We start from the raw sequence: 13,624 nt of genomic DNA, 5'->3' as shown, positions 1-13,624 counted from the left end.
AGATCCGAACCACTCTATAACTGGTTCCCCTGGAAACTGAAAACGGACTACCTTTTTCTGGCAGTCAACATTAGCATAATAGGAAGCTAACCAGTCCATGCCCATATTGACATCGCATTCCAGCATATCTAATTCTATCAAGTCAGCTTTAGTGCAACGATCACATATAGTCACAGAACAATCCCTATATATCTGCCTCGCTATAATACAGTCCCCAACCGGTGTAGCTACCTCAAATGGATATATAGGCTCAGACACTATCCCAATTTTACTAGAAACGAGTGGGGAAATATATGATAATGTAGAACCAGGATCAATCAGTGCATATACAGATCGAGAGAAAACCAGTAATGTACCTGTAACGACATTCGGTGAAGCCTCCTGGTCCTGGCGACTGGCTAATGCATATATGCGGTTCGAAGGACCGCTAGAACCTGAAACACCGCCACGGCCCCGGCCGCGACCTGCCTGTACTGGCATACCTCGTCCCGCAGGGCGCACAGCTGAGGGAGTAGAAGATGAACCTGCGGCTGATCCCGTCGGCTGAACTGTACTGCCAGAACCACTCGCCATCGGACAATCACGCATAATATGGCCCTGACGGCCGCAAGAAAAACAGGCCCCAGTAGCTCGATAGCACTCCCCTGGGTGCGATTTACCGCAATAAGAACAACGGGGCTTGGGTGGTCTGGACTGGCTGGGACCTCTGGTTGTCTGTGAACCTGAAGCTCTAGAACTCTGACCAGCCCCAGATGGTCCTGCACTATCAAATCGCCTGCCGGCTGACTGTGTACCCCGGCCTGACGGAGGAAGATGTCTGCCTGCCTGCTGCTGCTGAGGCTGTCCGCCTCGAGAATCTCCAGAATAGCCTGCGGATCTAGCCCTCTTGGGCGGCCTCCTGTCCCGATCTCTGCTGGAATAATCAGCTCTATGTCGGTCCTCCATACCCAGAGCATAAGGCTGTAGTCGGGCAATATCCATGTTTGTCTGCAATGCCACCGCCATACAGCCATCAATCAAGTAGCGGTCTAACCCCATCACATATCTGTGCATCCGATCGGCCATATCTGCTACTATGGCAGGTGCGTACCGGGCCAGAAAATCAAACTCCATATTATACTCACGAACACTCCGACCCCTCTGCTGCAGATGTAAAATCGGTCAACCCGCGCCCGCCGTAACTCTGGGGGCAAAAAGTGGCGGGTAAAAGCAGCCACGAACTCGTCCCAAGTAGCTGGGGAAGCACCCTCACCCCTAGATAGCTCCCAGGACTCATACTAGTGAGCAGCAACATCCCGTAGTCTATGCGAAGCCAACTCAACAGACTCAGTCTCTTAAGCCCTGACCAAATCTAGTGAGCGCCGCATCCCCCGAATAAAGTCATGGGGGTCCTCGTCGGGCTTAGACCCGTAAAACTATGGAGGGCCACATAATAGAAACTCTCGAACCCTCAGGCTGTCACGCCCGTCGTCATCATCATCATCTCTCCGCCCGCGTCTGTGAGCCTGTCCCGCTACCAGAGTGGTCAATAACTGCACAACCTCTCTCAATGTTCTGTCCTCCGCCCCTAGCTGAGGAGCTGGAGGCGCGAGAGCTGGAGCCTCTGGAGCTAATGGTGAAGCTGCTCTAGACTCCTCTGACGATGAAGACGTAGCAGAGTCTGCTGGCCGGGACGCAATATCACGCATCATCTGAGCGAGGGTTCGAGTACCCCTCTGAGCTCGGCTGGTCTCTCCTACCACGCCCTTTTTCGTCTGGGCGGCCGTCGCCTTTTTCGGAGGCATCACTGAAAGAGAAACAACAACAGATAAGAACAGAATCATCCTAATAGCACAGCTCTATCGCACGATCTAAGATTCAAAGAAAGGAAACATCCTAAATGTCCTGTAGCTTCCTGTTTATAGATGTGGTGCACAACACACCGATAAACAAGACTCTACTAGACACGGTCTGTAGACATTCCGAGGACAAACCGCTCTGATACCACTTCTGTCACGACCCAACCCCGTAGGCCGTGACTAGTGCCCAATCTGGGCACCCAAACACATCTATCAAATGCTATCTCAAAATTTTATCAAACGCATTCAAGTATATAACAGAAGCCATCAAGGCTATATTTCAAATTTAGACAATTTCCAGAAACATTTCGGCAGAGTTTCCTTTGTTTTTCGGACTATCCAAAATAACCCTGTACATAGTAAATACCAACAAAGGCCACACAGGGCTAACAAAGCAACGTGTAAACATATGCGGACCGGCCTCCGCGGCGAATGGGATCGCCCAAACACAGCATATACATGTGCGAGCCGACAAGGCTATCAAATGGCACAACGACCCAAAAACATATACAAAATGCATGCCGACAAGGCTGCCATAACGAAGAAGATCATATGGACACAACTGTACAGAAGTTGGCACACACACCCACAAATAAGTCTACAGACCTCTAAACAGACCAAACGAATCATATGGCGGAACAGGGCCCCGCCGTACCCATGAACGAATATATACAACATAGCGAACAAAAGTGTATACCAAAAGATGTGCTCTGAAGGGAGGGGAGCACTCCAACAGCAAAAGGGGTATCCTACACTGGGGGATCACCGAACTGTGCGTCTGTACCTGCGGGCATGAAACGCAGCCCCCGAAGAAAGGGGGTCAGTACGAAATATGTACTGAGTATGCAAAGCAGAATCTACAGAAAGCAAATCTGAGACATAACGAAATGGGAGTATCAAACATAAGTGCAAATTCAATCTTATCAAATTATTTAGTTTCAAATATGTAAATCATGCATAGGGTACAGAAGAATATGGTCGCCCGCCTGTCGATAGCGCCATAACATAGCATAACACCAGAAAGATTTCAAATCTCCGTATCCCCGTCACATATCACATCACAACATAACGCCATATACAGCATAACACCAAATATAGATGGAACCCGAACCTCTTTTGCGAGTTGCTCGGTGAACCACAAACACAGCATAACTCCGGAGTATATCAAAATGCGCACGATAACATAACCAGCCCGGGACTCGGCGAAGGGAGTAACAAAATGCACGAATAGAGTCGTGAGTAGTCATATGCATAAAATCAATATCATAAATTCAAACATAAGCAAAACGATCATATTTGAAAATCGGATAGTAGTCTTAACAAATTCTTTCAAAATCTCCCGAATTTCAAAAAAAGGAAGTCGCGGGACCCACGGGTGGGTATTTACCCAAGTCGGGCCCGCTTATGAAAAACATACTCGTTATATGTAATGCAAAAGTTTTTATAAAAATATATTGGAGCAATCCGAGCATTTATGTGAAAGATATGGCATTCAGATATTTCGAAGTTCCTTAAAGTGAAACCTTTTTGCGCAAAGTTCGAAAAGCGATTTTTCAAATACATAAAGGTTCATATTTCATCAAATCATACATAAGAGTGCCAAAGAACATATACGGATCATAACATGCTCGGATTTCGGATTTGGAAGTTTCCTTAAGGCTCTAATTTAGCCTATAAAAACTAAGACATGCCAAAAAGAAAGGAAGTTGCCTTACATACCTCGAACGCTCTCCAATATGATCCAACTCGAGCTAAGTCCAAACTATGATTCGGGCTGCCCACGATCTAAAAATAAGCCATAAAATGCCAATCATTAGCTAAAGACTTTTGGGCATTAAATTCCAATTTCGCCCTTAATTCTACAGAAATTTGGGCAGCATTTTCCCTGTAAATAGGCTACCCCGAGAATTTAACTCGGCCATATCAATCAACAACAACCACAACAACCAACCTAACAACATTAATAATTAATCCGAAAGGTAATTCAACAATAATAGCTCTCTTGCCATCATTTATCAACTTTCATAACTTCAATTCGACGACTTCCCTTCAAGCCCAAAATCGACGCCTATATGCTCACATACTAACCCGAACCCATACCAAAAACATTTCAAGACATTCTAAGCAATTTATACAACTTTTCCAACAATCCATAAATTTTCCCAAGCTACCCGAAACAGCCCCTAACCGAGACAGCCCCTCTAACTTTTCTTCATTTCCAAATCATGGTTTGTGGCTACAATTTTTTTTTTTTACATTCTAACAACGCTATTTTCATCAATACATAATTTACATTAAATGTACAACAACCTCCAAATCAGTCCGCAATATTTACAATATCGATTTGAGTCAATAAACTTTCATTTCCAACATAGAATTCATGGCGACGACGGCTAAACAATAAGCGATAATAATTCAATTCTTGGCACATAAGGTGACCCATTTTCGGCTAGCACACTAACATACCTACATGGATGATTCACAAAAGTTCTTCACCTTACAATGGTCATAGTATACTAATTAGGCATTAATTCATAGTTTCAATATCACACCACACACACACCCATCACACGCCCAACCCTCATACATATGGCCTCAACTTCACCATACTTTATTTCATGATTTTCAACCATATTAACATACTACAACATGAATATAACCTTCATAACACAAAAACAAGATCAAATCTTACCTTTTTCTCTTCAACTTCCAATAGGCTAGGGTTTTCCAAAAGATGAAAAATTAATAGGTTGATCGCTCCAACGATGCTTCCACTCTACTTAGGGTCCTCAAAATAATGGGTTTGTACCAAGGAAATAATTTTAAGAGAGCTAAAAATGGGGGTTGATTTTCTCCAAGGCTGGCCGAGAGCCTCCAATGGGGTTTTCAGCTTTTGCTTCTTTTCTCTAAGTGTGGAAAGTGAACTAAAGATAACTAGCAAGTCATCTTTTAATTCCCCCTTGAGTTGTACAAAGAAAATTGGCCCACATTAATGAGTTGGATCACTAAATAGATGACACAAAATTGTGTGGGCACCACAATCCACTCACACGGCCCACATGGAATTTGTGGATGATTTCAACTTCCAATTTTTTTTGATTGTGGTCCCAATTTTCCTAATTATTCCATACCAATAAATTCATGCACAACTTATATCCCAAAATAAAATCGAAGGTCGAGAACCCTGACTTTGTATCCCGAAAAAAAAAAATTTGTCCTTAGCTTATCATAAATAAATCCGGATTATTCCACTGTACAAAAATACGGGTTCTAACAAGTTGCAAGTATAAAAGGTTCATCTGTTTCTTTTGCACCAGTGTGTATCAAACGTGAAAAGTTTACACTTGTTATCCCAAATTGATCTATCTTAATTCCCTTGTTAAGTGTAGTGTCTACCCAAATACATTTGAATAACACAACCTTTAACTTACCGTAATAATTTAACTCTATGATGTCAACCAATTTGTCGTAGTACATATCATCACTTGACTGTTCAATAGATTCTCTACCACTTGAAAATCTCTTGGTAACAGCAGATATAACAATACCACTATTTTGTGTTGTCAATCCCTGCTCCTTCCTCATAGTACGAAACTTAAATCCATGAATGTTATACTCCTTGAGTCTCCTCACAACATTATTTGGTCCATTTGCAAGCCCTTCAATTTCGGGTGTAATATCCGCACCATCATTTCTTGCAACCTATTATTGTTAAATGTTAGGACAATTATATATATACACTTTATGAGCTTTTGAATTTAAAAGAGAACGAAATATTTTCAATCTTACATATTCCTTAAACCACTCGTGAAAATGTTTGTGCACATGTTCTTCCACAGTTTTTGATTGGTTTCTTCTACCACGAAGCATCCTAGCGACCTCAGTCCTAAACTTCCTGAAGTAGTAGTAACTCATAAAGTAAGGTATAAAAATACATTACAAACGAAAATGAACAATATAAAAGACCATGTAACCTACTCTCGAAATGCATCAACTATTTCACAATTGGTTAAAACATATCGGTGAGCTTGTATGATTTCCAAGGGAGGTATCGGTAGAGTCTTAATAGCCCCAACAGGCTTGCCTGATGCAGGAAACAAGTTTGACAAGATAGTAGATTCACTACTAGCACTGATCTCATTTTCATCATCATTACGCCTTGGTCGATTAAACCTTGTCTCTATGTCACCATCCTCCAAATATCTTGAACAAAAAGTGAGACATTCCTCCAAAATATACCCTTCAGCTATACAGCCTTCTGCTGCGGAATTGTTACGAACATAAGACTTCAAATGGCCTAGTTCCCTAGCAATATATTAAAACGAATCGTAAGATTAGAAAAAATTTAAAAATATAGCAACTTACTCAGCAAAGAATATACCTTTCAACAGGATACATGTAATGACCTTGTACAGGACCAGCAAGAATTGCTTCCTCTCCAAGATGAATGACCAAATGAACCATAATAGTGAAAAATGATGGAGGGAATATCACTTCCAGATTAGAATGAGTCAACCAAATTCTTTGTTGGAGCTTCTCGATATACTTTACATCTAGAACCTTGCTTGATACTTCTCTAAAGTAGTTACATAACTCAATCAACACTGAAGTAACTTCTTTAGGAAGAGATCTTTTAAAAGAAATTGGAAAAAGATGCTCCATCAGAATGTGGGAATCATGGCTCTTTAAATTAGAGATCTTGCGTTTCTTAAGATCAACACATCTAGAAATGTTTGATGCGTAGTTATCTGGAAAAACCACATTTTTTAAAACTTTTAGGAAGATATATTTCTGCTCTTTCTTCATGGTAAAGCATGATGGAGGAAACTTGGAAGAATTAGGATATGGATGAAGCTTTTCTTTAATTCTCATCGCTTGCAAGTCCTTACGAGCTTGCAAATTGTCTTTTGATCTTTTTTTGTCACCAAGTACGGTGAACAACATATTGTCACAAACATTCTTCTCTACGTGCATCATGTCAAGGAAATGATGAATAAGATTGTTCTTCCAATAAGGTAAATCCCAAAAAATACTCTTTTTCTTCCATTGATCCGGGCCAACCTCACTTGTTGAACAATCACGCGGTCTCTTCCGACTCTCCTCAATTTGCCTTAACATGGTTGAACCTGAGGGTGGGATAGGGACAGGTCTATGCTCTTCAAAACCATTAAAGGACTGCTTATTGTACCTATACTTGTGATCATGTGGAAAATAACGACGATGTCCCATAAAGCAATTTTTCCTACCAAACTTTAGCCTTAGAGATTCCGTGTTAAAATTACATGATGGACAAGCAAGCGATGTATGTGTATTCCACCCAGACAAGTTGTCAAGACCTGGAAAATCACTTATGGTCCACATCAATGCAGCACGCAATTGAAACATTTCTTTAGTTGAGGAATCATAAGCAGGTACACCGCTCCACAACTGTTTTAACTCAGCGACTAGAGGTTGCACGTAAACATCAATGCTATTTCCAGGCATTTTAGGACCAGGAATTATCATAGACATGACAAGAGAAGTTTGCTTCATAAAACACCATGGAGGATAGTTATAAATATACAACATCACAGGCCAAATGCTAACATTGGAACTTAGATTTCCAAAAGGATTGAAACCGTCTGTAGCTAAAGCAAGTCGCACATTACGGGTCTCTGAAGTAAAATCTGGATAGAATGAATCAAAATGTTTCCACGCTTTGCCATCTCTAGGATGTCGTAATAACTCATCTGGGTTAGCCTTTGTAGCATGCCACTTCAAGAGTTCTGCAGTTTTTGAGCACATGTATAACCTTCTCAGCCTAGGTATAAGTGGAAAGTACCGCAATACTTTCGCTGGCTTTGGTTTCTTTTTCTGTTGGTCATCAATCACAATATTTGCACCAACATCATTTTCATTTGAATTATATCTGGATGTATTGCACTTCTTGCATTTATTTCTCTTCTTATCCTCGGATGATCCCCAATATAACATGCAATGGTTCGAACATGCATCAATCTTATCATAGCCCAAACCTAACCTCTTAATCATCTTTTTTGACTCATAAAATGATGATGGTAGTTTCGCATGGGGAAAAGCATCCTTTAAAAGGTCAAGAATCATTGAAAATGTTTTATCAGTTGCACTACATAAGACCTTAATATGATAAAAATGAACCATGAATGACAATTTACTATATTTTGCACAACCATCATAAAGTTCTTGATTCCCATCCTCTAACAACTCCTTAATTTTGTCCCTCTCTTCTTGACCATTAACTTCAGCACCCCCAGGATGGTCATTATTTGGTAGATTTGATGGACCAGAATCTTGAAAGTCATTATCAAAGACACCAAAAGCATCATTCAACATATCATGCATCGGATATTGTCTAACCGGCTCATCTTGTACCGGGGATATTGATTCTACGATAGATTGAACATGCTTTTCCCCATGCATATACCAACATGTGTACTTTTCTGGAAACCCCTTTTGAAGGAGATGACCAAACACATTAGCTCTATTGCACATAACTTTAAATCCACATGTAATGCAAGGACATACAATTTTTCCATCTACAGATGCATTCGAAAAGGCAAAGTTCAAAAATTGGACTACACCATCTGAGAATTCATTTGATCTAATTGGCTTCTTAATCCAACTCTTGTCAATCATTTTGGAATGAAGCTGTTTCAATTTAAATCAATTGAATGCAATCCGAATATGGAATATTGAAGGGCATACCGTCCAGGTTTCGTGCACCTCCAGGAATACTGTCCCCTTCTTTCTTATCTAAAGGTTTGACTTCTCCCGTCAAGTGCTCAATAGTAGTTGTCGATCTAACTCAGGAAACTTCACAGTCCACTGGTACTGACTGATCAAAGCAACAGGAAGAATTAGAAGAGTATAGAAGCTCACCATAATAAGAGGGTTGAAGCACAAATGTACAAGTAAAAATCCTGTCCATAAAAATTCAAAAACAATTTAAAACCATCAAATGTTAGCTCAAAGACCAACTAAAAGACACAAACTTTATGAAACATTTAATGTTGTAATTGGGGAGAAAATAATGAGATATTGGAGATGGAAGGATGGCGAGAAAAGATTGCGGAGGGGCTTTTGTTTTCTCCAACTCTGCGTTTAGGCAGTTGTTTCAGTTGGGATGTTGTGGAAAGTGACGTCGAAGTGTCTTTGTGGAGTTATAGTATTTGATGCGGATATAGGAATAATTGGATTTCACTTCACCAGCCAGTTAGTTACAATCTAGGAGTAGCAGTTTTAAAAGAAAAACAAAAAAAAAGGGGGGGGGGGGGGGGGGGAATACTTAACAAGATTGATGTCAAAGTGTTCATAATAAAACAATTTGCTCATGTTACTATTTCCATATGTGGGAAACATTATTTGCAGTACCAGTCAATAAGGACATGCCTCCTCGAATTACTTTTATTCTTTTCTACACATTTCAAATTCATTTGCATTGTAGTACATGCATCCAGCATACGCATCCATCACTTTTGTACACCTCTGATGGAGATCCTTCAGCCTACACATGATAATAATGCACGTATTAGATTTCTCAAAGTAGCACAAGCAACAAAAGATTACATGTGAAACCTTGCGCAGCTATTACTACTAAACAACACCAGGCTTACTTAGCGAAAAGAAGGGCAAATCTTGCTAGTCCCAGTACATTGACTAACAAAGGGTGTAAAGAGCTCAATGAGATATATATACACATACCTATATCATTATCAAAAACAACTCAGCTTAGCTTCTAGTAATTCAAGTAGCAATACTCCTAAAACTACTTAGTTCATGGGGCAAGTATCATTCCTAAACTCTATCAACAACCAACTATTTTAAAAATGTGTTTGTAGTAATCAAATTAAAGGTAGAATTTCTCCTACTTCAAAACCATGTTCTCTAATGTCAAAGTGTAACGCTCTTCCTGGAATGACTTTTTTGAATTTTTTTTTAAAAGAATTTGTCTACAATGGCCACCCAATCTCCATTTTCTATAACTACTGGCACAATGTGAATGCCTTGAATACCTTGCAAGTTATTATCCTTACGAACTTCCCCGGCGTGTTGAAGGAAATATTCACAAATCTGGTATTGCTGCTACACAAATGTCTAGCAAGATCGAGAACAAACGTTATCAGTCTACCTAAACAATATGCTCAAAACTTCGCCAACAAGGCAATCTCCCAGCAGAGAAAGAACGCGACGGCCATAATAGCAATGTATTTTTATAAGTCCAACAAATGTGTTCCAATTATACACAAGGATAAAAAACAGCCCATATACCCCAAAATACCAGGGGAAAATATGAGCTACCATAACCGACCTGAATGTTGGAACTAAGTGGAGAGAAATGAAAAGTAAGGATTCATATAACCAACGTCAAGCTAATTGGGATTAAGGTATCATTGTCATTGTTATACCACAATATACTAACAGTAACAACAACAACAACAACAACAACATACCTAGTTTAATCTCACGGGTGGGTTCTGGGCAGGGGCGGCTCAAATTTCATGTATAATTTTATACTAAATAATAAAAGAAAAAAAGATAAAGGGAGGTTCTTAAACTGGTCAGCCATAGAGTCTCTTAAATTAGGCCTTCAAACAAAAAGGGTATCGTCATTTATGCATCAAACTCCATTAACAAATAGTAGCAATCACCAACTATTTATGTATTTCAAAAAATGCATAAATTCACACACAAGCATTCATGGCAACAAGAACCCATCTTTTATCATGCCCAGATTTACTTTCAAAACACAAAAATACCATGGACAAGTATTCAAAGAACCCCTCAAGAACGTATCAAATCTAAACCCCCATTAAAACAAATTTGAAATTTGGGTATGAAAAACGGATGATGATTAAAGAAATGAGAAAAAAACCTCTGTTTTGCTGTTGAAGAACGATTCTTGCAGCCATTACAGAGAAATTAAATCACCCAAACTCAAATGTCTTCTCAAAACTCTAAATCCCACAAAAATAATGATGAGTTAATCAACGAAATTTCGAGTACGAATCGATGGCCGAATATTGGGAGCAATCGATTTGGGAACGGTGAATTTTGGAGCTGGGTATCGTTAATTTTGGTGAAGTTTTGCTGTTGGGTTAATTTGGGTTTGTTAAAAGAGAAAACATAAAAACCAAAAAAGTAAATAAATGGTGGGAAATGAAAAAGAAAAGGGAGGGAGTGAATTTTTTACCCGCCCCATTTTGCCCACGAAAAATTAGCCACAGTTTTATACATCGTAGATAACATTATAATTTTCAGTCTCTTTTGCCACGGTTTTTGAAACCGTGGCTAAAACGCGCGTTTTTGGTAGTGCGTGAGGCTTTTTTGAGTTCGCTTATGTAGTGGAGAAAAAATTTATCCGTATTCTTGTATTGGGTAAAATCCGGAAAAGCCAGCTGGTTGTATCAGGTGTTGCCACGTGACAGTAAGTGACACATTAGATGTGATTTAGCAAGTGAGAGGCGCCGGGCAAGCATGCGTGGTCGGAGAAGGATTTATTGGAAATCTTAGGGAAAATACTTGATCACGAACACTTGTATGAAATTCTTGAACAATCTCATAGCTTGAGGCATGTCAATTAAGACACTGTCCTTGAGGATATTTCATCCGATATGGGTGTATCCCTAGGATTCAACAAGTTCTTCTAGTACAAAACTAGGAGTCAGAATCTAACAAAGATTTAATTTAGTGTAAAATCCAGCACTCTAATAGAATAAGGAAAGAAATAATTTGTTTCAAGTCTCTCTCTTCAATGTGAAAAAATAAGATTATATGGGGAATGAAATGAACCAAGACTAAGAGCTCAAACGGTCCAGAAGTATTGTAAAAGCCATTCATGGCTGAATTATATTCGTTAGCCATTAAAGCTCTATTAATAATATTATTAATGAAATAAATATGAGTAAAGAGCCAACAACTAATTTGATAACTAATGGCGGTAATAGTCACCTTTGAAAGCTAACGTAGGAGTTTTTTTTTTTTGTCAAAATAATGGCTAATAAAAGTGAGGTGATTAATGGCTAATAAGAACAAAAAATATGCTAACTTATTTTTGAGATACAAGAATTATTTTTCAACAATCCCCCACATATCTCAAAAATAATATTAAGAAATAGAACGAAATAAGAAGTTTTTGATGAGTTTTCACATATGAGTACAATGCGTCGAATCTGGTGTCTTGTAGGCTATGAACCAGACCTAGATAAAACAAGATTATACTTGCAGAATAATTGGTGAAGTTAAGAACTTTTATGAACCAATAATTCTTTTGTAAGCCAAGGGTCTTGTTCTATCACATTATTCTCGCATAATCTTTGTCGTCATCGCGGTTTTGCGCTAAAAGGCCATGCGCGTGTCCTGGTATTCATGAGTGCTCTAGAAATTTGTCACAATTTCATAGGAGCTGCACCACTCCACACTCATATAGGTCCACCCATCAAGTGTACTCTGCAGAGCAATACACCACCTTATAAAGGATATGGTAATGAATTAAGAGTTTATAACTCAGTCTCACTTTGCCTTGCAGAACTGCACTATATTCACACATCATAGGAAGGGATATAATTTTATAGTGCATACTTGATCAACTAATGACTTGTTATTACCCATATAAACCTAATTCATGAGATCTCCAATCACATAGGTTGGGTTACCATCATTGTTGATCTTCTCAAGTTGACTTAAAAATCTCATTCCCCTCGATGTTTCTTATAGTCCGTGAATTGATCAAGTTCACCTCCGACTTCACATAAATCACGTAAATATTTTCATCTCACAGCAGCTGACTAATCACATTATGTCTCAAATGTATATGTCTATTTTTGCCAATAAAAGATTTATCTTTCACTACAGTTATTGCTGCTTGGCAACCACCATATATAGACACAAAATATGTTGTTTTTATTTCCATTGGAATACTCACTAAGAGGTCTCTTAACCACTTAGCCTCATCACCAAACAACTCCAAAAATTCACTATGTTTAGTACCATGATTGTGGTAGCTCTCAAATATTCGCTTTCTTTTCAAATTTGAGTAGCATGATATTAGCAACGCACCGCCACAACTTCAAATGTTTAGTCTAAGGGATTAACTTTCCACAATTCATAACGCTCGTAAGACATCCTATTTTATATGCTGACACAAAAATTTATACACCACAACATAACAATGATAACATAAAAGAATTTGTATTGGTATATCCTATATACTCCAAAAGCAAAATAGTTATAAACTATATATGTTACACCTTGGAAATTTCACGTCGTTGTGTAGTGAATGAACCAATGCGAGCTTAAGGGTAACAGGAAGTTCTTAAGACTATAAGATGGATATTTAGTGGTCTTAGAATGCATACGCTAAGATTTTGAAGCCATATGAATTGATGAAATAAGGAATGATAGGACAAGTGGAGTATAAGTGGGGTTTAGGAAAGGTTTCGTAAATTATTGCGTTAAGAATTGTTTGGTAAGGCCTTGAGGAATTATAGGGATGTTTAGATCATTGATGAAGTACTAAACAAGTGTTAAGAAGGTTGTGTAAGGATTGGAGATCAAACGAAACGACGAGGACAACTTCGGAAAGACTGTGAGTTACACGACCACCTTATACGGACCGTGGAATTTTATACGGACCGTATAAGAGTCCGTATAACCCAACAACAACAATGTTTTCCATGGTGGTGAACCACGGACACTTATACGGACCGTATAATGTTATACAGACCGTATAAGTTGTCCGTATAAGTCCCGACGGACTGATTAAGTTGCAA

General features: G+C 39.1%; 1 protein-coding gene and 1 long non-coding RNA gene across 2 annotated transcripts; both read right to left on the bottom strand.

Moving 5' to 3' along the window:
* Window positions 1-2,253: 2,253 nt before the first annotated feature.
* Window positions 2,254-4,773, bottom strand: LOC132633903 (uncharacterized). Its single transcript, XR_009579922.1, has 3 exons — window positions 4,531-4,773; window positions 3,558-3,623; window positions 2,254-2,622 (listed from the first exon to the last, which is right to left on the bottom strand). It is a non-coding gene; the product is annotated as an uncharacterized LOC132633903 (long non-coding RNA).
* Window positions 4,774-5,108: 335 nt separating this feature from the next.
* On the bottom strand, window positions 5,109-11,019 carry LOC132630922 (uncharacterized). The gene is made up of 7 exons (XM_060346505.1): window positions 10,729-11,019; window positions 9,869-9,950; window positions 9,228-9,360; window positions 6,220-8,691; window positions 5,817-6,143; window positions 5,628-5,733; window positions 5,109-5,540 (listed from the first exon to the last, which is right to left on the bottom strand). Exons 4-7 carry the CDS (start codon window positions 8,490-8,492, stop codon window positions 5,109-5,111), a joined length of 3,138 nt encoding a protein of 1,045 aa, XP_060202488.1. The 5' UTR covers window positions 8,493-8,691; window positions 9,228-9,360; window positions 9,869-9,950; window positions 10,729-11,019.
* Window positions 11,020-13,624: the final 2,605 nt, after the last annotated feature.

Source organism: Lycium barbarum, chromosome 3 (genome assembly GCF_019175385.1).
Source record: "Lycium barbarum isolate Lr01 chromosome 3, ASM1917538v2, whole genome shotgun sequence".
Lineage (NCBI taxonomy): Eukaryota > Viridiplantae > Streptophyta > Magnoliopsida > Solanales > Solanaceae > Lycium > Lycium barbarum.
The sequence above is the reverse complement of the archived record's forward strand: the minus strand, read 5'-3'. Positions and strand labels throughout refer to the sequence as shown.

Coding starts and splice junctions, on each gene's coding strand:
- LOC132630922 (XM_060346505.1), bottom strand. CDS start 8,492: ATGATTGACAAGAGTTGGATTAAGAAGCCAATTAGATCAAATGAATTC. Junction 5,734..5,816: donor ATAGTTGATGCATTTCGAGA/GTAGGTTACATG, acceptor CTACTACTTCAG/GAAGTTTAGGACTGAGGTCG. Junction 5,541..5,627: donor ACGAGTGGTTTAAGGAATAT/GTAAGATTGAAA, acceptor TAACAATAATAG/GTTGCAAGAAATGATGGTGC.